The 23,213-nt window shown below is 41.1% G+C and overlaps 1 protein-coding gene across 1 annotated transcript; it reads right to left on the reverse strand.

Annotated features, from left to right (window-relative positions):
- Positions 1-8,619: 8,619 nt before the first annotated feature.
- On the reverse strand, positions 8,620-22,793 carry CHMP4C (charged multivesicular body protein 4C; the record flags this gene model as incomplete). The annotated part of the gene is made up of 5 exons (XM_081996676.1): positions 8,620-8,684; positions 10,875-10,983; positions 14,334-14,448; positions 15,302-15,479; positions 22,598-22,793. The coding sequence occupies 5 exons, from the start codon at positions 22,791-22,793 to the stop codon at positions 8,620-8,622; spliced, it is 663 nt and encodes a 220-aa protein (XP_081852802.1).
- Between the last annotated feature and the right edge of the window lie 420 nt (positions 22,794-23,213).

The raw sequence follows: 23,213 nt of genomic DNA on the forward strand, positions 1-23,213 counted from the left end.
TGACTGTGTTTCGAGCAGGTCTAAGTGTCCTTGCTCATAAATTATTAGTTGCTTCTAGATTTTATAACATTCCTTTCTTCTACCAGTTCAAACTGAAAACGCTAGGATGTTTGCATTAATGTGGTAGAGAAAGAAGCTTCTGCTCTCTGTAGCCCCTGTGGATTAATGCTTTTCATCTAGAAGAAACCGCAGCTGCCACAGCTGTTTTATGGAAATGTTGAGGATGACTGTGAAATGCTGCTCAGTTGTTTGTTTGGCAGTTATGTGGGTTTGTCAAGCATTGCTCATCTGGCAAGTGCCAAATGGGAGAAGGTTGCACATTGACCTTTCAAGATCTCATTACTGCTTTACATGTTCAATAAATAAAGATAGGCAGATTGATAAATTTAGTTTAGGAAGCAGTTGCAACATGTGTCAAACCTCCTTCAGGATCTCTCCTTCCAAATTTCCTGCGTCTTTTTCCTAGATGTTCTCCATGTTTCTGATAAGGGGGTTATGGGGTGCATAGTTTGTGATGTGAAGGCGTCTCCCTTTCCCCTCATTCTGTACTATAAATATGCCTGTGCCAGGGATAAGCAGAGGCATTGGGCAAGAGATCTACCCTATTACTTGCCCTGAGAATTTTTTTGTGTGTGTGATGTGCAGTGTTAATTTAGAAATCTTAACAGCACAGTTCGCAGGATAATGTAAACCTAACAAAAAATCATGAAATTCCTCTTAGATTTGAGTTGGACAAGGGGATAACTTGCATGGGAAGAGGCAGATGAAAAAAATGTCTCATTCTATGTAATCTTTTGAAAAACAATAAAAAGTCAGCTATTCATTAAGATGTTGATGTGCCTATAGAGGTTTTGTTTCTGCCTACATGTACAAGAGCCCAGATAAGCCCGCTTCTCATGGAGATCACTGCTTTTTCATCTCACACCAGTCAGATCTGACTCAATCAATCATCCCTACTTAAATAGGCAATTAAAAAATAAGTTGAGAGTGTTGCAAAATTAATGTGCAAAGTCATGTGTTATGAAGGAGTATTAAACAATGAAAAATAAAGCTCAGCCTTGCTGTGAGTTAACCTGAGAAACAGAACATGTGCAAATAATTGCTTTTATCTATCTCTGCTGTTGGCAAGCCATAGTCAACTATTGGCATCCTCTGTGAGGTATGTGTTTCAGTTCTGAATCTAGAAAACCATGCAAAGACCAACATCTTTCACTTCTCAGATGACGTGACTTACACAAGACTCATGATCATCCAAAGGTCAGAGCACAAGATCTCTCAACAAAGAGGCTGCTCTGTTCTGCTCTGGTGAAGCAGCTGTTGGCTCAGATTTCAGTTTATTCAGACACAATATGTGCTCTAGATAGAATCTTAGGCTACACAAATTAATGTCTCGACTACTTATCATTTTCCTGCATCGTTTTTTTTCTCCTATTGTCTTCTTTGTGAAATAAAACCCTATGTGTTCAACCACAAGTGTCTGATACAACATATAGATAAGATCTATTGTCAGGTTAGTGCTATTACAAACCTTTTCCAGAATTTCTTGGTCCATGCAGGAAGATTTTTTTCCTAGCTCAAGAAATGAGACACATTTCGCTGACAGAGCTTGCAAAGCATTGGGAGCTGAAGGTTTTAACCTGAAAAGTGTGAGATGGTCTCTGCTACCCACGTTCAGCTATTAACTGCTGAAACTTTGCATTACAGCCATAGGAAGGTCACTAGCAACATAATCCATTTTACTTGTGCATCCATATACAGTTTCCACTGTATTTGTTTTTGTTTTAGCAGAAATTACCTGAGCCCAAGGCAGTATTTTTTTTTTCACCTGCTCTTGTGACCAAATTTGGTATTTGCCACTGCCACCATTTCTAGCTTAGCCAAGACTTTAACAGCCTCTTGTTGCAGATCTGAAGGGCTTTTTCGCTCACGCTCTTGCTTGTACAGCGTAAAAAGTACGTTTGTAAAGCATGGTGAAAGAATCAAAGCATTATCTAGATGATTTATTCTCCTTGTTCACAGGACATCCCGAGTTGGAAGGGACCCATAAAGATCACCGAGTCCAACTCCCTGCTCCTTGCAAGACTGCCTAACACGAACCCAGACATCAGCACGCTCCCTGCTGTCCTCACGCTCAGGACCTTTGGGCTACAGCTGCCAGTTTGTACTGGGATGGGGCCAAGGGGATCCAGTTTGTACTGGGTCGAGGTCCAGTCTGTACTGGCATGGGATATTCTTGCATTATGGTTTCCTTTTTCCAGCCTGTTATCTTCCTTCAGAAGGTACTGAGGAGGATACATGAGGTGCTCCACCGTATAGTGATACTTCTTCAAGCGTGGTAAAACTTTTTCTGGAGAGTTCAGTCAGTGACCCTAGTTACCCATAGGCATTGCACTAGCACAACTAACGGGGCTGCAGAGTTTGTTCCTTAGTGATCAAAGAGCCCAAACTCAATTCAGCTCTACTGTGTAGCCAGTCCTGAAAATGGGGCAAATTTGCTGATTGTGTCAGTTCAGACCGAATTTCCTTTGACAAGACCTCTCCTTCTTTGTAAAATTACCTTTAAGATTCAAATCCTCAATAAATCAAAGTCACCAATTCTAGACTTGAACATTCTCAACAGCCTCAAAACCAACAACTACAATTCCTGTAGTTCCATGTGTTCCCACCTAGCCCAACATAGCACTGACATCATTACCACACAACTGCAGAGATGCTGTGAACCCTAGCAAGGGCTGAGACACACACTTGACCGAGAAATCCCTCTTCACAGTTCAGTGTCTTCAATGATGTGCTGCAATGACATCCAGCTTGCAGCTGGACCCTGCAAAGCACAATTAGCTGAACCAGTATTAAAGAGGTGAAGTCCCTTCATCACGCTGGGTTGAACTTCTCTTACAAAATGGGTTCTTTTAACTGATAAATCTTTGAGTTGTAGCTCCAGCTTGTCGTGGTGTGAGTGCTTAAGGAGAGGGCTGGCAAATTTCTGCATGAAGGTCCGCTGCTGAGATCCTGCTGTCCTGCATGTTGGCAAATCCAGAGCAGGGAACCAAGCTGGGTGCCTTGGACAGGGGAAGGTAAGAGAAGAGACAGAAACCAGAAAAGCAGCTGAAAAGGTGGGTTACTCTTTAAAGGGGCAGTTTAACTTCGAAAAAGTGGCGATTTGTAGTGCATGCAGGGAGGGTGGGAGGGTTCTCCCAAGCTTTTTGAGCAGCACTTCTAAGCAGGCTCTTCTCCCTCCGGTATGAGCAATAAGAAAGACTGAAATTGGGTCCTGTGTGGAAATCACAGCCTTCCGAGCCTGTTGGGAGTTCCTTGCTGTACGCTGAATCCAGAGCTCCTCCTGGAGGTCTGCAGAGCCCAAGCCCTGCTGCTGACAGAGCTCATCACTGCTGCTGGGCACAAACAGTGCACCAGGCACTCCCAACAATCCTATGTACATACTAGGTATATACAATAGGTAGGTACAGGGTAATATAGTAACCCTACACATACCTGTACATAGGCAGTCCTAGCTGACTTCAGTTAGTTCAGCAGCTGCACCCAGGTCCCTTTGGTAAGTTGAATCCAATCACAAAAGTAAATAAAATACTCTGAATATATTTACATATTAATATATCTGAAGACTTACATTTCTCCTAAAGTGCATGTTTTATTTTTTGTGGAAAGGGTTTTAAACGTGGGGTCCATGTAATCCTGTTTGAACCCACAAAACACTCCTTACCCACTAAGGCAGTATGACTTTGAAAGCTGATGATGTCATACCAATGACAGATACTGAGATTCAGTACCTGCGTGGGATAAGACCGCTAGCTCAGACCAAGTAGCTTCTCACCTATTTTATTAAACTTAGCTCACTTACAAACTGCAGGTCCTCAATTCTGACACACATTGCCAGTCTGGGAGAATGAGATGCCTACTCTTTGAGAAAGCCAATTGAGTGGGTACCTACACAGCCCTGCTGCCTTAAAAATGGCTTGGCTAACCCCAGCTGGTAAGAGAGCACACAGGGTGTAAGGGTGTTGGGTGAGTGGATGCCCAAACTGTCTGAGGGGGCATTCGCCCAAAGCTCATCTTGGTAAAGAAGAGGACAAAGATGAACTGTATTGAACCACAACCAGGGAATTACCAGGAGACTGTTAGTTGGGGAGGTGGCAGGAGAAGTCAGCTAAGCAGACATACCCACAAAACATGAAAACTCAAGGATGTGTAGCATGCAGGAGAAGAGGGGAGCAGGGCAGCAGAAGGGCCTGGGTGACCCTGCCAGACACAGCCACCCTCGCCATACAAGGATCTTTAGAAATTTATAGGCACATATTAACATTTTGTAACTATATTGCTAGCTTTATCTGTTGCACTGCAGATATTGATCCCAAGTGTATAGTTCAGTGCCGACCAGTTAATTACGTTTTGATAACAAAACAATAAACCACTTAAAGCATCATCAGTCACATGAACCAGGCAGCTTTCCCCTGGTAAATCTGACTGAACAGCACTATGATGGTGGGTCTTGCAACGGTCTCTGAAATGGGGACAGATGTGAGAAAATACATCAGCTATGTAAAATTAGACTTAGGATATTTACAATTTTCTTAAGATGTTCAAACTAGTCTCTGCTGTTAAGTCATTTTTGAGACTAAAGCTTTCTCCTTATTTTCTAAAAAAATTACATCATTAAAATAATTTAGGCTCTACCTCATAAAAAACTGTGGTATTTTCTCATCGGAAATACTCATCCTATTCTCCCACACCCCACAGCTGTACACACAGCAGGCACATGTACATACTGGAACAGTTCCTTAACATTTTGTGATGAAGCCTTTAAGCTTTAGAAAGAGGCAAAGACAAGCTGCCCAGGCAATTGAACCCTTTCCACACCAGATAATGAATGATGGTCTTAAATCACTGCTCCAACACTTTATACATATGTTTAAATATACATGTGTGTACATAAAATGTGAGATACTATACATGCACAAACTTACTTTACAGAGATTCTAATGAGATGCATGAAAAAATGCATTATTTTATTTGTTTCAATTCATCCTTGCCTATAGTAATTTTTCTTTTTCATGTTTAAAAGACCTGACCATTCTTCCTTTCAACTAAGGCCTGGAAAGTGAAATACAAACATTTCTGAAACAATGAAGAGAGCTGGGCGGGGGGGTGGGGTGGGGGGAAGTGGCAGGGAAGATAGGTATTTTGGGCACATTAAAATAAAAGAAACTCTTGCAACAGAACTCTGAAGTGTGAAGGAATGCAGCCCAAACACCATAGCATACACTGGGTTTGGGTTTTTTTTGTTGGTTGATTTTTTTAAACCAAATCATGTTTGAAGAATTCTTGAATTCTAACCTGATGCTGAAAGATTAATACATCAAAAAATGTTTCAAAATATCTTTACATCCTCTAAAGAGCACTGTATCCTAATGACAGTGTAAAAAGAGTTCTTACAGTTTTGCCTGATAGGAAAATAAATTTAATACAATCATATAACACAAATATGACACCAAAATATTTATTTACAGCACATATATATTAATTCTTTTTACTATTTATTAATATATTTTCCCCTTTTAAAGCTATACAGATTAAAAATGTCCAAGCCTCTTAAGAGAAGAAAACATTCTCAAAATAAATAAGAAACAAGAAAGGAAGTCAGCTATAGTACACCATCTGCTGCCACAGTCCTCTTGTAAAGTATGTTTCAGTTAACAGAGAGTACATTTACAATAACACCCTGACACTATTCACTCTCATCTGCTTACATACTAAACAAATATCATTTTGGCATGAAAAGAGACATGTTCAAAAAAGGAAGAGTCATTTGTGCCAGCGTCATCTGAATTTACACAGGAAAGAGCCACCTCAGCTGAATTAAATCCCTAGAACACCTTTGCTTTTGAAGAAAACCAGTCATCTACTGTCTCCCCAACTGAACAAAATCCCAACAAGCACTCCAGTGCTGGAGGTCCATACTGTGTTGTGGTTTGTGTACATAGCTGTAGTATCTCTGAGTATAGCTTCACCAACCTATTGAACTGGTATGTGACGCTGTCCTCCAGAATCACCAGCCACTGCACACAAACTTTAGACACGCTCACCCGAATAACCACAGTTTTTCTTCATCCTTCACAAATTTTGTTCCTGAAGTGTCTGGTCTGAAATCAATAAGCTGAAAACAGCTGAGGCTTCCCAGGATCAACACTTGGCCAAAACGTTGCTGGAGGTCAGCAGTTAGACACTAGCTTACAAAGCAGAAGATCTTCCTTAGGATTTCTTCTCCCCTGCAGGGTGTTCACATGGAAAGTTCTTGCACAAAAACAACAGGTCCACATTCTCCAAAGCAGACTGAAAATCAACGGTTTCGAACTGGAAGCTTAGAGACCTATTTTGGTTAGGTTGTAGAACACTTTAAATATGCTAAATGCTATGTAAGTGCCAAGTTTTGGAAAGCTACTAATTCAACCAAAAACAGATGCTAGAAGCCAGGTTTTCCAAGCTAAGCACAGGACTATGCTGGCATTGCCCCACATCTAGAAATACCAAATGTATCCACAAGCACACAGCCAGCCTCGCACGATGATGCAATCGGTGTACGCTAATACCCAGTTCAGGGACTTGCATAGACTGCATACCTTGAAAACAGGATTCCGGACAAAACGATTAGCAAATGGATTCTAAATAACTCAGAATACTTGTTATTTTAATGAGTATGCCTGCTTTCAGCTGGCATCTCGTCCTGAATTTCAGCAAGCATTAAAACTGAGTAACATTTTGTTAGTGTTTGGTTTCCTACTGAGAGTTCAAAATGTCTTTTTAAATTTAAGGCAGTTCTTTAATTTTTTTTTTTTTTTTAAAGAAAAATTCAATAGTTCCAGGTTTTCTGTACTCCAAACAGAAAGGGACAATTTTCCTGGTACCTCCAAATTTTGTGACAGAATTAACACACAATTTTCTCCAGTAGGAAATTTATCCGAAAGGAAGTGGCAAAGCTTGATTCTCCTTTTGTATGGATGCAAGCCAAAAGCAATTCCACTACAGAGAATGAAAAATTCTTGAAAAACTAAATCTCTCCACAGGGTTTGTAAATTTTGGGTTTCATCCATGGAACTCAACTTGAAAGATTCTGAGTGTGCCAGCAGGCCATGTCCAGAAACACATGTTAGCTTATGCTTAACTTAAAACCCAATAAGCTGAAGCCTACTGTAGCCTATCAAAGCTAAATACCCAGCAAATCACAGGCTAAAGCCCACAGCAGAAGGGGTCAGTCTTCTGCTGCTATAGATCTACAGAAACCAAGTCTCTCACTATTACCCAGGTGGTTCAATCATCAGTAAATTTAAATTAATTTGAAAACAAGAAAACTAGATCAATGTGACTCTGCTTTCCACATCCCTAGGAACTCCACAGTGTTTTACTATTCCCTTGTGACTGACAGCAGGCTATTAGCATAGAGCTTAAGTTGTATTTAATACATTTTTTTAGTACAAACCAGCCTATTTAATTTTTGTTTTCTATTTGAGCAGTGTTTTCTCTAAACATGTAGTAGTTTAGCACTCACAGTGGCATTTATTCCTTAAGCTAAACAGCTGTCAGTTGGACAGTAACACGTCAACGTTACAAGTAATCCAGAATCAGCTTTTAAACAGGGTTAAAAAGGCATTTCAAATACAACACAATGGCACTTCTGTTCAGAAACTGAATAAGAGAAAAGAACCAAAAGTTCAGAAATTTAAATTATTTAAAAATTGTAAAATAAATGTGGTACTAATTCCTTTGAGGATAGATATATCATACAAAGTAAAGACTCACCCTAGAAAGACACAGTAGAGGAGAGAATACAGGAAGGTCAAATCTCTTCTGTATTTTTGACAGGGTTAGCGGAAATCAGTTTTGTTTGGCAGGGATCTATAAGAACTCGGACATTTCATTTTCCACAATCACTGTAAAACTGTTCTTTAACCGAGTTGGAAATAGTTCAAAATACAATTCAAGTTGACCTACAGAAGTGCATGGGATATTCTGGCCAAAGTTAAATCAAAACAAAAATCTATCCCACTTCAAAAAAAAACCAACAGAAGAGACTCCTTTTAATATCTAGGACACCATAAGTTGCTCCAGGCAGACTATTTAAATCTCCAGGCCCAAATGAACGGCTATTAGCTCTTGGGCTCAAAGGAACTTGCAAGTCAGGACATGCATAAAGCTGGTTTGCTAATATTCAAATAGTTTGAACCAAATAACCCTGTAGGATAGGGCCTTGACTTATTTAAGTTTTTACTTCAACAATGAATCCAGTTGTGTGCGTAAGTGAGGCACACAGGTTTTACAAACCAGCCAGATATAGTAAGACATTACCTAATAAAAACTCATACTAATAACAAAACCAGTATCTATTCAAGGCTGAAAAAAAAATTTGATGCTTGGAGGTTTTGGCAACTATTGCATTTTTTTGTTTGTTTCTTTTTAAACTAGTTTTGTAAGGTGTCAGTAACACTATTCTTAGCAAGATTGGCCATAAAAAACACCAGCCTGGATGAAATGCAACCACACTAAATCGGTACGGTTATAAAATAGCATTACAACTCTAATGTTCGTTATTATAAAAAGACCATGCTCTTATGAAGCCCAGGCAGCCAGCTGCTTCATTTCATCTTCATCTTCCGCTCTCTTCCTGGTCGATGCTGCACAGAAAGAGAGATTAACAATAACCATCAACTAAGGTAACAGTCAGAACCATTTTATTTGTTAGCATGAGGACTTGCATTGTGCTTTTCAGTTTGAAGATCTCAGATCAATTCACTGAGTAGCAAGCTAAACGTAGGTAATGCAGTAATGAAGCTGATAAGAGATGTGACTATTTTGCCCCACCGTTCTCACATATAACCCTGAGGTTAACAATATAGGTCTGATGTAACTCCTACTGAAAGACTCCTACAGAAAACACATTTAATCTCTAAAAGCTGTCACAGAAAGAAAGCATCCACAAGAATGCTGACAGTTCTCTCACCGCCACTTGAGCAGGCATAAGTGACCTGCCTCTGGCCAGCATTCCGCTACCTTTCCAAATACAGCTGAAGAGTTCTGCATGTGCAGGCCGTGTCCAAATGGACTGACTTCATGTTAATGAGAGGTGTCATTTATTAAAAGGGAGAAAGGAATTCCTGAACTTACTTTGTTCAGGTCACATCAGTTAACTGCTGTTTTCACAGCAACAGCAATCCCCAGCTCTGTTCCACATTCCACACATGCTTTCTCTTTTTTTAACACAAATCTCCTATCATGCATCTTTCACATTCACTGAACTAAAACGTCACCCAAATAGTCTTCATTCACTGACCTACAAACCAAATACCCTATAGCCAAGGTTCAACCTCAGGCTGTCTCCATCTGTGGGATTTGCATTCCTCCAAATGTCAGTGGAACACTGTTATTTGGTGCAATACCCTTATGTGTACGTTTACAGCAGCCAGTTGGCTCCTGCCTGTGGCAGCCATACAGCTGGGAGCCAGTGTCTTGAAAGGGGCTGCAACTACCACCTTTGAGGACTAAAGGTGGGTGAAGGACATGGGAGACCAGGGGTCCAGTCCCTACTCTGCAAGTGCCACTGGCTCACTGTGCAGCTGGGGAAGGTCACTATGTCTTGCTCCATCTCAGTTTCCTCATCCCTAAAATCAGGAGGGTAACATACATCTCCAATTAGAAGTGTCATAGAACCATTAACTGCTCTTATTTTGCTATTGCTGTGTGACAGTAAGCAGCAAGTTTCAGAAAAGGTAAGCTGTTTTTTGCAAGGCCTTAAACTATATAATTGTAACCAGCTAATTTTGTCTGAAGCAGCCATACAGACAGATGAAGTAGCAAATTAAGATAGTGAGAAACACATGGAGATGGCCTGTATTTAATAAAAATGTCATGTGGCACAGCTGGATCTGCAAGAGCATGTATGAACAAGCCCAGACTGCAATTTGCACTGTTTTCCTAAATTCCTTCTTTTTTTTCACTAGCTGTTCTGCAACTGACTTCAGTAGATGAGGCCACAATCCTAGTTTGAACATTTTAAGCTGCTTCTGATTTAAGTACCGTCTGCCAAAACACACGTAACAGTCTCTGAGCTGAGCTGGTCTAGGTAACCTGTTCTGCAGCAGAATGCACCATAAACAACCTGTGTGCTGTTCTCTTATATGATATTTATACTCTTTTACTAGCACTAGTACACAGCAAGTATTTCAGCTGATAGAGGACAAAAGGGACACAGTGAAAGGTGTAGTAAGAATTGACTGTCTCTGGCTTAATTCAAAATGAACAGGGGAGAACTACAGAAAAGTAAGACTACTGCTTAATACCAGGAATAAGTCTATTCTGTAGAAAGAAAGCAAAAGGAATGACAATATTTCTTTAAATGTGTACTTCCTGCTGCCTCCTTAATGTCTAATTAAAATACCAGTGGCAAATATCAAACCACTACCCTATAAAGCTGCATCTTTGTGACGCAAACATTTTGAATCTAGGTCAGACTCTAATTAAAAAAGACTAAGGATTTAACTACCAAAAAGAAAAAAAAATAGTCTTCCCATTCCTCAGTGATCTGACTACATATCAGTAGCAGAGGCATCAGTATATGTGCAAGCTCAAGTTCCCTGACTTTGTCTCCCCAAATCTACAGAGAATTTAGTCCTAGATGCTTTCATACAGCAAATCACAATTCCACTCTGCTTTTTCTGATAAACAGATAAGAAAATAGGAAAAGGAATCTATAATACTTTAAAAGTTAAAACAGAGTTAAATACATATCTGAAACTCTCTCTTTCTCTCCTCCTTCTCACAGCATGGCTTAATAATGAGAAATGTAAAATGGCAAGCAGGCAGTTTACCAGGACGAGAAGGCAACGATGTGGACGGAACACTTGGCAGCCTGACATCTCTCATTCCCTTGTTCAATTCTTCTTGCTCCAATTCTTCTAATTCTGCCATCAACTCATCCTAAATTCAAGGAAAAAATTATTTACAAAGTCATTGTTCTGGCAGTGATCTCAGACAAGGGCACATTTAACCACCATGAAGCAAAGCACTACTGAAAAAACAGTTTACACCTGAAAACACATATAAAAGACCACCATATCACAAGTATAATTTCCACTAAATGTGAGTGATAACAATAAACCTTAACTGAAAGTTGGAAGAAGGACAACAGAAGTTAGAAACAGGACAAGGAATAAAATCAGGAAAAAACCTGATGGCAGTGTAATACCTGTCAAAAAGGCAAACACAGGGAAAAAAAAGGTCCCTCTGCCATCCTCAGATTTGTTCCTGGCAAATCTGAAGCCTGTACTCTTAACAGATTCTAATTTTAATGTATGATTTCTCCCATTATAAAAAGCAAACAGCTTCCATCGGTTATAAGGTAGACTGTCATTAAACATTGTGCTTCAGTCCTATCACACAAGTCCAGGATTATACATGATTTCAAAGCAGCACTGGAATCAGAGCTGTCCTCCTGGGTCCTGTTGTTCACTCTTGAAGCACATAACACTCTTGGGCTTTCAGCTGCAGAAGCTGTTTTGGACAGATGATCTAATCCGCTTGTATAATACTAAAAATAAAAAGGCTATACACTTTTGAAAAAAGCCAAATATTTATTCCTTGTCCAGAGTTTCCCAAAGAAAGGAAACTAAGTATTACGTATTTGTACAGAAATAAACTTTTGCCACATTGATAAAATGGTTTAAAAAGAAACCATGGGGGAAAAGTGGCTGTAACAAAGCAAGACCTAGTAGGTATTGAAATGGACTTTGCCTACCCATTTATACCATGCTTATCACCAATATGGAAGTTAAAATGATAATTACATAGCCACCACAGGCCTTGCTAGACTTACTTTCTCATGTTTTTCATATTTTAAGGTCAAAAAAAGGCTATAGTTTGCCCACCTGGCCTAGTCCCCAGTGCAAATCCTAGGATATCATCTAAAAATTTCAGCATCAGGTCTACACTTGATAATGTTCAATTCACAGCTGATGTCTCAAGGAAATGTGCAAGTTGGGGCCCCATGTATAACTTAGGCATTTAGCTGACGTGCAGATGTGTCTATAGTTTAAGTGCCTTAGTCAGTGCTGTAAATATAAGCTTCTTAAAAAGTTAGTGTCCCAATTGTTGTAAAGTCAATGGAAACAGGTATTTCTGAAGACACCTAGATGGTCATCTAATCCTCTCCCACAACAAATTAGTCGTTACCAACCTCTGCTGAACAAGTAAACAAGTAAACAATTAAGAGGTAGCATCAGGCACAACAGGTTCTCTCTAAAAAAAAAAAAAAAAAAAAAAAAAGGAAAAGGAAACCACGATGATGACCCCTCCACCTTTAACATGATACTGTAATGACGTAATGGCTAGAACATTTGCTCTCAAAGTGGGAGACTCAAGTTTTAAGTTCTTCTCATCCTCAAGCATGGATTTAAGTTGTATTTCCCACAATTCAGGAATTGCTGTACAACTAGGCTGTGGAGTATTGCAATAGCTATAACAAATCCCCTTTCTTCTCTTGAACCTAGGCCAAAAATAGAGCAGAGGGAAGTTATCATCTAACTCTCAGGTTCCAGGCTTTGTCCACTGGAATGCATGTATTTTGCATTTGATTATCAGAAACAGGCCTACAGGCAAGGATCACACCTCCCAGTGAGCACCCTACTTAGGTAGGACAGAGCTTTTTTGCATTCTTCATGACATACACTGTGCCAACCCAGGGAGAAAGAACCCTTATGTATTTGCGTCTTTCTGGAGCAACAGAAATTACATGCTTCCATGATCTCCTTACACCCATGGCACACATGTGAAGAGGAAATCCAAGTGTGTGGTCAAAATGTCCTTCAAAAAAATAAAATTAAGTATCATCCTCCAACACAAATCACCTCATAATCCAGCAATTAAGTCACTAATTCTAGCCCTCTTAAGCTGAAGTGGCTTGCAAACCAGGTTTCCCAGTTACTGGACAAGTGCTAGAAGTATTAGGCTCCTATGCAAAGGCAGGTGCTGGTACAATGATGCCCCATGACAGCGGCTTATTTTCCCAGAACAGGAAACATGCCCATCAACTTAGACTAGTATCTCTTAGGAACTTCCAGGTCAATCTACAACATGCTTACTAAGTCTAGACTCCTAAAAGTTAAGCACCAATGAAAAGTAAGTGACATTATATAGCTGTTTGGGATGGCAGTATATTTTTCAGTTGTTTGAAGCCCAGTTTATACCGGCCAAGTCCCACTCCTTGTGCCAGTATTGATTAAATGTTTTTTGAAAAGTCTATTTACATTCAAAGTGGTAAAATAGGAAAGCGGATAATGGGAACAAAATACAAAGAATTACTACTATTTTCAAGAAATTGTAACAGTTGAAGGAAGCAAATATGACATAGCATATGTATTTTTCTTTGTTGTCCATTTGGGCATGCAGGAACGAATTATTTGGGGAGAGAGTAAATTGTTTGATTCTTTAGGACATTCTTCAAATGATCCCTAGTACTTGATCATTTTAAAACCTAGTTAAAAACCGAAACCAAGCTGGTTGTGACACTGAGCCTGATCCCCAGCTCTGCATTCCACAGACTGCAAGAATTTTAAGTATACTTGACTCTTGAGTCCTCAGGCATGCTTGGATCAGAAATAAGTAATGTCCTGTTTAGATATACAAAATGAAGTCCAGGGACACTGGATGAAAGCCACTGCAACAAATTTTCAGAAGGTCGTAAGTGCCTTGTGGGGGCTTCAGAAGAGAAGAGCTCAAGGAAGAAACCTTATTGCCTCCAACAGGAATTACGCCTACCTAATGCATCTACTTCTGTAGAAAATCTGAAAAACAGGGAAAGGACCTGCAGCTCCAAGTAGCAAAAATGACCTTAAAAAACTGGTCCAAATATTCAGAATTGTGAACAGCAGCCTGTCCATGGCATAGGAACATGCACTTAGTCAAACGGATGTCTATTTCGAGCACAAAAAATTACATGTTTCAGTGTCCACCTGGAGCAGTACAAATTACATATTTTAGTGACCTCCTCCTTCCATGGTACAAATGAAAATAACTACCGGAGTGCAGTTAAAATTGCCTTTCTTAAAATTAATATATATATATAAAAGTTTTCTATTTTACAGATATGTATTTACTTATTATATATTATATATATTATTAATTTAATTTAATTTTTATATATACACACATATCATAAAAATGTCCCAAATAGGGTAAGCTTTGGAGAAACAAACCACTGGAACAAGTCACCGCACAACAAAATAACTATGGAGTCATTTAACAACTAAAACTCACAGGCCTGACATACTAACCTCATCAAACTCATCACCAAAGGCAGCTCGGTTTGAGATAGCATCTGAAATTTCCTGGGCAACATCTTGCTGTTCAGTGATATCTTGCATCAAATCATCAATTTTGTTCAAATCCCTGGCAAGAGAACATGGAAACATTTCTTAAAGATATGTCATTCAACAGACCCTATTTTCTTTTTATGCCCATGGTTGTATAAACAGAACTCACAGGGAACAATTTCCCTCACCTACACCTTACTGTTTCCTGGCAAGCTTCTGTGTGTTTTATTCAGTCCAATTTCTTCCACTTTGGGGTTATAACAAAAGTGTGTGTCTCTCCCTCTCCGTGCTTCTCATATCTCTGCGAGCCACCAGTCACATTCCCTAGGCAGATCCCATCTCCTTCCCAAGGTCAGCATCTTTACAGATGGATCTTTTTTGATGTTAAGCTTTCACCAGAACTGGGGGGAACTTAACAGGACTATACCCCATTTAAAAGCTTCCCTTTATTGTTAACTTCATTATTGTTGCAATTCCTGTTTACTTCTCCCAGAACAACCTTTCTGATTTAACTCTGTTTATTCAGGCAGGAAACTGCCTCATTAAACAATATAGGACATATAAAAATACTACAGGGACAAAAAAAAAATTACTCTTTTTTTATTCAGGTCTAATTAGTACTTTGAATCACACAGTCCAGCTTATGGAAAAACCAAGGGTAGAGGCCAGTCTCCACTGCCAAGGCAGACTTAAAAACCCAGGTACCCCACAGGTCTCTCTAGTTCAGTGGACTTCCTTCTAGACTTGCTGTTAAGAAAAGGTATTTTTCTGCCAAATATAACACTACAGCACCAATACCATTCCTGACATTAAATGCCTGAACCAAAAATGAAGTCAAAACTGGCTGACTAGATAGAATAGTCTGTAGTGATGAAATAGTTTGAAAGTGGTCAGTAAGCTCAACCTGAAAGCTATTAGAAAACACTTACATATTTTCATGTACTTTTTTCATAGCTTGTGCAGCATAACCCATATTCTTGAGCACTTCTGTGTTGGTGTGGGAATTTTCCAATGCCTCTCTCTGGAACTCAATGGTTGAAAGTGTCCCATCAATTTGATTCAACTGTTTCTCGTATCTCTTTTTTCTCTTCAGTGCTTGTAAGGCAGCTGGAATGGGAAAAGGCAAAGTGCACTGTGTATTTTCACAGCAAAACGCAAGGACAAGTAGTTCAACACCAAGCTGACCTGCAGAATTTATAATTCTCACCCTCCTACCTTACTAGTAGGGAGACAAAGTCTGACCACACCAGATCAGCAGCCTGTTTATCACCAACATGCTGTTGCATGAACATGCTGGGAAGCCTCTTTTAGGTTAACTCCTTTTAGCACCACAGGGAAGAGCAGCTTCTTCCTCCACTGCGGGAGATCTTGAACTCCATCCTGTGCGCACAGGCAAAGCAGAGAAGATGGGGAGGAAAAAGAAAAACATCAGAGAGAAGTCAGAAAGGAGGAAACAGAGGAAAGACAGACAAGAAGAGGTTGCAAAACATAAGTGAAAAATAAGGAAGACAGCGTAAGATCTGTCATGATAACCACACCTCCACCAACGCTGCTTTCTAAACTTCGACTCAGCAGCAGAAACTGTCAAGTCCAACAGAAAGGCCAAATGGCCTAAGCAAGCAGGTAGGTTAGATCAGAGGAGGACTCACATTTCTCTGGCTTTCAGCTGCATCTATTTCTTACAATCACTTAGGAGCATGATCTTTAAACCTTAGAACTTGAAAACATACAGAACTTTGTAGACACAGTCACAGTCAAATCCATTTACTCCCCATTATCTTAGTGAATATAAAAGACTAATCTCAACGATTTACAAAGTTATAACCAGCATATTTGCCCAGAGTAAATCATTACCAGAATAAATGCACATAACAAGCAGGAGGAGAAAAGGCTTCTGGGTGTGGAACACACAATCTTGCCACAAGCATTTCCCGACCATTATCCTTCCTGAATTTACACATGTGCCAGGCAAGAAAAAAACCAAGCAAAACCAAGAGACTGAGTTAGCTTATTGCTTTTTCAATGCTGTTTAATACCCACATCCTTTCCCTTGTCTCTTACATTTAATTTATAAATCAGGTTCACAGCTAGCAAACAGCTGCAGCCCCCCAACAATAGCAGCAATTACTGTTGCTGTCCTAGTCAAATAATTGCCCACATGCAGTAGCACTGAACCTTGACATTGGGGTACACAACTTCTCAAATGAAGGTAGAATCCCTCCAAGGAAAGGGCATAGAATTATGTGTGTAACACCACGCCAAAAAATTTAATGCTTTGTTGACAAATGCTTGAATCAACGCGGTCAAAATTGCTCATCATTAGCTGTGCCAGGACAAGCAGGCTAAGATACACAATGCCTTCTAGCACCTGCAGTAAAATGTGTCAGGACAGCAAACTGCAACAGATTAATCACAGTATTCAAATTCAAGATTTTCCCAGGTTTGGGGGGATGGTCCAAAGATCATGTGTATTCTGAAAAAGATGCGTAAACCCCAGATGATGTCATGCAAATGGCAAATTTGAGAACTGTAAAATTCTCATTGGCCATTCCAAATACATCAGTTTGACTTAATGACAAATATTATTTTTACCTACTTATTATTTCCCTACTTATTTAAGCTTATTGTTGGTAGCATTAGGATACCAGCCACTCCCCCAACTTCAGATGAATCAAAATTTGATACTAGATTCTTAGGCTAGGAAGCTAGAGATTCCGGGTAAATTTAATACTCTGAAACCATGCGTAACACCAGCTATGCCAGAGAAGACCCTAAAGCCCCGCAGACTGAGGAGCACTAACTGGCTGATGCAGAAAGGCTTCAGCTGGAATAAGTAGGTAGGACAGGGAAATAATTCCAGTCAGTGTTTTTCAGAAATGGGACTCTGTAATGGTGCTGTTAGTATTGGCTGCTCAGAGAGAAAATGGATTCCCTCAATTACATACAAAGCAGTTGTTTTCAAAATCCTCAAGGTTCCTGTACTAAGATTTAATTAAACCGCGCCCAACTTAAGAAACCAGAGAAGAAGCTAAACTCTGTGACTTCACCTATTCATAAACAGCTTTTACTAATTACTGTAGTGCAACACATCACCTTTGTTAATCCTTTTTAGTTTTACCAGTGACTTATAGAACAAAGCATTTCATAGGAAATCAATTCATACTCCTTCCTTACCAACCACGGCATAATTCCCACATCAGACCATATGATTTTTCTCATTTGTATGAAATGAATGCCCTTCATTGCACAGTGTCTTGTAATAGTAGCTCCCATAGCTAAGATATAAGAATTTCCTTGTTATCTGAAATCTATTTTTCTGTGTTTTATAGATTATTATGAACTTAAAATGGCTTTCTACTGCACATGCGAGCATCTTAAAATTTGTGTGCAACTTTTACAAGAAGACTGAAATGCTTCACAGAGATGCTACTGCATTATAGTAACCAAACTGAAGAACAACATACCTATCGAAAAAATGAAGAAATTGAGAACATAAACTTACTTCACTGAAGGTCTAAGAATGGCACTGAAAAAGGGTGTTGCCCATTCCAAAGATTTCAAAGAAGAAAGACAGCCCAGGGAGGAAGAGTCTAAGCAGGGGTAGAGACTGAGGAAGCAACTGCAATTAATACCAATTCAACCAGGAAGAGGTGGAGGTCTTCTCCAGAAGAAAAGCAATCTCATACACTGTCTCTGTTGTGCTCCAAAGAAGCCAATTCAACTCCTGCGTTTCACAATGAAGTAGTTAGCAGTTGTCTGGGCTTTAGCACATTTCCTATGCTCTACTTCTAAATCCAGCAAGCAGGATACAGCTCACAGATTAGGAACCACTGCTTTTAATCTGAGTTTTTATTTACACGAGAAGCGGCTGTAACAACAGGAGACTATTACGTCAGTTTAAGTATGCATATTAAAGAACTACTGTTATTGACATACAGAAGGACTCTTTCCCAATATCACTACTATGCTGATACTTTATTAAGGAAGCAGAAATGGCCAGCTAGGCAATAGTGATCCTGGCCACACAAAATATCCAGGTTTCTAAAGGAAAAAAAAAATCTAGTGACATGGGAAGAGTTGTGGCACCCTCCCTTAAGGTTTCATGATAGATCAGAATGAAGAGACGGTACAGTGGTAACAACACTTTTATCTGTCAAGCCCACTGCCAACACCCGTCAGTATAGGAATTACCAATCTCATCTCCTGAAGCAGAAATAAAAGCATTGTCTAGTAATCCTTAAAGTTCCCAGAGGGAAACTGGTGAAGAAGGAAAAGGGTGTTTCTTCATTCTGAAGAATGTAACACCCACTGTGAAAATACTGGATCTTATTCTTGGATACAGTTCACAAACCTCCACTTCAATCCTGCAAGGGACTGATGGATTACAACTTCTGATCTCCCTTATGCCAGGGACGACCAAAAGAAATGCTGCTGAGGCCATAAAAATCATACCACCTTAAGTAAGCTCATTATCAACATTCATAATCCTTAAAACCTCGTGGGGGAAGCCACATACAGTTACAACTGAGGCTCTAATTCAAGAACAATAATGCACTTGACTCGTTATAACCATTCCAGTTCATGGTAAGACACGTGAAACGTGATCATGAAGATCAGAGAACAATAGTTGTAACTCACAGAACAAAGACATACTAAGGGCTTCCTCATATCTTCCCACCAGAAACTCTCAGTCCCAACCTGTCACACCCTGTCATAGGCATGACAGCCCTGTCCATGTTAACACACAACTACTACATCGTTGTTTGGTTTCAACAGCCTTCTGGTTACAACTAACTCATTGGAAAGGAATGCTACGTGGCTACGTAAGTTCTGCCCAAATGTATCATGCAACATATTTAACAGCATCTACTTATAAAAGCCTACCTATTATTCCAACTTCCTATATAGGTTTTGTCCTCAGTAGTACTATGTGGCTCTTCATGGTTACGAGTTAATGTTATTCTGGATAACTTCTTTTAACTTAATTCTTTTCATTTAGCTATTGTACAGGATCTGTGAAAGATTCCAGGCTGAAACAACACTCATTCGTGTGTGTTATTTTCACTGGCACAGGCGCACTTCAGAATACACGTTTCTTTTTAAACAGAGTTCTCAAATATTCAGTATCACTTTCTGTCCTTTACATTTTCCTGGATGACCTTCTAAACATTGAAGATGGAAGGCCAATTTGCAGATGGAATTGGCAGCTGTGCACTGGCTGAAACTGAGGTACCCAAAAAAGTACAGCAAGAGATACTGAAAAAATCATGAGTTTGTATCTGGAATGGGGAGAGATTAAAAGGCAGTGCTAACTGCAAAAAGAAATATTGCTTATCATGACATAACCTCCGCAGAAGGAATTCAAACACACATCGCTCTTTCAAAAACCCTCAAGTGGTCTAGCTACAGTAAGATATTAATGGGGAATGCTGGAAATGTATCGCCCCAAAAGTGTAGCTAATTTCAGATTAGGTACAGGAACTGCAGAAATACTCACTTCATAAAGGAGATGCCAAAAATATTTAAGTGATATTTCACATCTATTTGCATAGCTAACATGTTACAGCATTTCAATCAAGTTAAGCCTGACTGATGTCATATGAACCCATTCAAGAATCATCTGAACTCATGAAAAATTGCTGGTTGCTTAAATCTTCTCTCTTGTGTGAGTGTTAACTGACTCAGACTCACATGCCTAAAATCAAATGAGATCATGCTAATTTGGTGCATTTTCTATACCTAGATACATTTTGCTCCAGTCTCGGACACTCCCATTTTAATTTCCACAGGTTTCTCCACAGATGCAATTAAGAAAAAATAATATTAAAAATTACCTACAAGGTCCCTTTGAAACATTCCCTTTAACAAAGCAATGTAGGTTGAAACTTTATTCTCTCATTTGTGTGTATGTTTACGTACTGCTACAATAGATTCTGGTTAGCACAGACTTCCTCTGAACTATATAGTACAGTACACCAGTTAATACGCTGTTATATGTAAATCAACAGCAATTAAACTGTAAAGCAACTGACATATCAAATAAAGGGGTATTCTTGGGGATTTAAGTTCACTCACTAGCCTGCTAAATTCAAGCACTTCATTCGGCACAGCAAGGTTAGTTTCTCGTTTCTCCTCTGACTGTAGTTACACTACCCCATTTAGGCTTTAGAGCGATTTTTGGCATGAAAAAATTCCCACTCTGTTCTTTTTGCTTTACTGCTGTCTCTTGACTGTCTTTAACTGTAGGTTCCTGAGCAAAGGACAAGATAAAAAGGAGTGAATCTTAACCACAATCAGTTCAGCAATCCAGTTTTCAGCATGACTCCACAAACAATGGCATAGATAAAACCAGGGGAATTGCATACTGAGCATGGCAGTGGAAACAAACATCTGGCAGAAAAGCTTCATATGTCAAACGCTGCATGTCTGAAGCACAAGGCCATAGTTTGACAAACACCTGGAACCAGCATCAACCACCTGACTTAAAGGAGAAGCAGAGCTACTTCCAACAACAAGTGCTCATTCCTGCCCATCCACCACTCTCTCCTTCACAGGTGCCCAAGCACTTGTGCAGCTGCGGACCCAGCTGGATGAGTGGAACTTAACCTACACTGGGTAAAAAAAAAATAACCCAGCCAAAAAAACCCACGACATCTTACAGCTGCATCCAGCTTTCTGAAACACACCCTTCAGGGAGTTCTGCCAAGGAAAGGAAGGGAGCAGCACAGAGGAAAGAGCAAGGCAGGACGCACTGCTTCTTCCTGCAACCATGCCAGCTTAAAGTCCAGCAGCATGTCTGGATCTAAACAGGAATTGCTAGTGTCACAGGAGCAGGCCCATTTTCTTGCGTCACCCCCATCGCTTGGGCAGTTGCACAGTCAAGCAGTCCCAGGGGCTATCTGGTCACTTTGTCCCACAGCAAGCTAGTTTTCAGCTGGATCACCTTCCTGAACTAGCTCACTGCGCCAGCACACAGGTTCCATTACCAGCACAAGGGGACAAGACAGATGCTCCAGTTGCAGCCAGGGGAGTAGAAAGTTTGTGGCTGAGACAACCCTGACAGCTCCTGTGCTGCAGAGCAGCAGGCTCAGTTGTGCTGCTGAACTGGCTTTACTCCCTCCGACTGCTTGTTCCTTCAAATCTGCCCCATCTCAACTGATGCTTTTAAATCCTTTCTAAATAAATGCCTTTTGCTAATGATTACTAAATGCTAAAGTATTACAAATACATTAAAGGAATAACTAAAACACCTTTAACACGCAACTCCTGACAAGTTCTAAGTTACATGGCATTAACCTTTTAAATTATCCAACAATAGAAAGAGCATCATCTCATCATGTCAAAATCTTTAATTTGAAACATTTTGCTTCTGTTTTGAAGTATTTAAAGAAAAATAAAGCTCAGAGTAGACAAACAGGACTCCGGGTGACTTTAGGAAGTAATTAACTTGTTTTTCAAAGGCCTGTACATCCCCAAGACATTGGCTACCACCATTTGTTTCCCAGAGATGACAACATCAGGATAAGCAGGACCCAGACCTTATTATCCTTTAGTACCCTCTCCTTTGCAGCTAACAGCAGCCCAGACCAGTAGTCACTAACGCTCTGAACTGTCATTCATTTTTTTAAGTGGTATCATGTACTTCCTATGTGATTTGAGGCAAATCGTTGAATGACTTTGTTGCTTGCAGTATATTCTCCAACCCTCACAGTGGGGATAATGTGAATTCATCCATGAATATACAGAAGATCCTCACATGCTTCAGCTTCTCTGCTATCTGCACAACCAATGCTCAACACCCAAGCTGTGATCCCCTTTCCCACGCTGAGAAGTGCTTTGCAGCACCATTTACCCAGCTGATACCTGCTTCGAATGTGATGCAAAGCATGAACAACGGTATCGCACCAGGAACAGACACTAAATTAATTAAGAATACAGCACCCCGTTATCAGCCCACCACAATGAATCCACAATGCATTAAATACTAATAGATGCCAAAGCCACCATCGTGTCCCCGTGTGCAGCCGCCGTGGTGACGCTTGCTGGGGGTGCGCAGCTGAATCATGGAACACACTGCACACTGGGTCGGGCCTGTTGGCCACAACCCCTGCGAGACCCCGAGAGCCCCTCTTCTTAACGGGGCGCCATGCCTAGAGGCGTTTGGACCCTGGGACTAAAGCCTCGCCAGCCACCCGAGCTCCCGCCGCCGGGAAGAGAGGCCTCACCTCGCTTGTTCTTGGTGCCGTGCTGCCGGGCGGCTGCCAGCTCCCGCTCGATCCTCGTCTCCAGGTACTCCTGCTTCTTGCTGAGCATCTCCTCCGTCTCCCGCAGCCGGGCCAGGGCCTCCTGCGGCGAGGGCCCCCCGCGGCCCTTGGAGGCGGCCGAGCCGCCCCCCTTGAAGAATTTGGAAATCTTGCTCATGGCGACGGCGGCTCCGGCTCGGCACGCGCCGACGGAAGGGTCTGTCCGGCCCGCAGGAGCTTCCCCACTCGGCACACGCCGTGACGGCACTTCCTGAGCCCGCGGGCGGCGGCACCGCACCTGGCGGCGGGGCGGGCCCGGCCCGGCCCCGAGCTGCCCGCCTAGGGGCGGCTGCGGGGAGACCGAACCGTCGCTGCCCGCCGCGGGCCGCACGCCTGCCCGCCGCCAGCACCGGGCAGAGCAGCGGGAAGCGGGAGCGAGTTCCGTGGGGCAGATCGCAGGGCTCCCGGCGGTAGAGGGCAGAGCCGCGGGCGGGGGCGGAAGGCGGCCGAAGCGGGGCCGGGCCGGGCCGGCGCCTCCGCCTTGCCCGCGCTGCGAAGGCGGCTGCTTAGTTGGCGCTTCCCCCCGCCCTTTTCCTTC

The sequence above is a fragment of the Phaethon aethereus genome (genome assembly GCF_964289735.1).
Source record: "Phaethon aethereus genome assembly, chromosome: 2".
In the NCBI taxonomy this organism is placed as follows: domain Eukaryota; kingdom Metazoa; phylum Chordata; class Aves; order Phaethontiformes; family Phaethontidae; genus Phaethon; species Phaethon aethereus.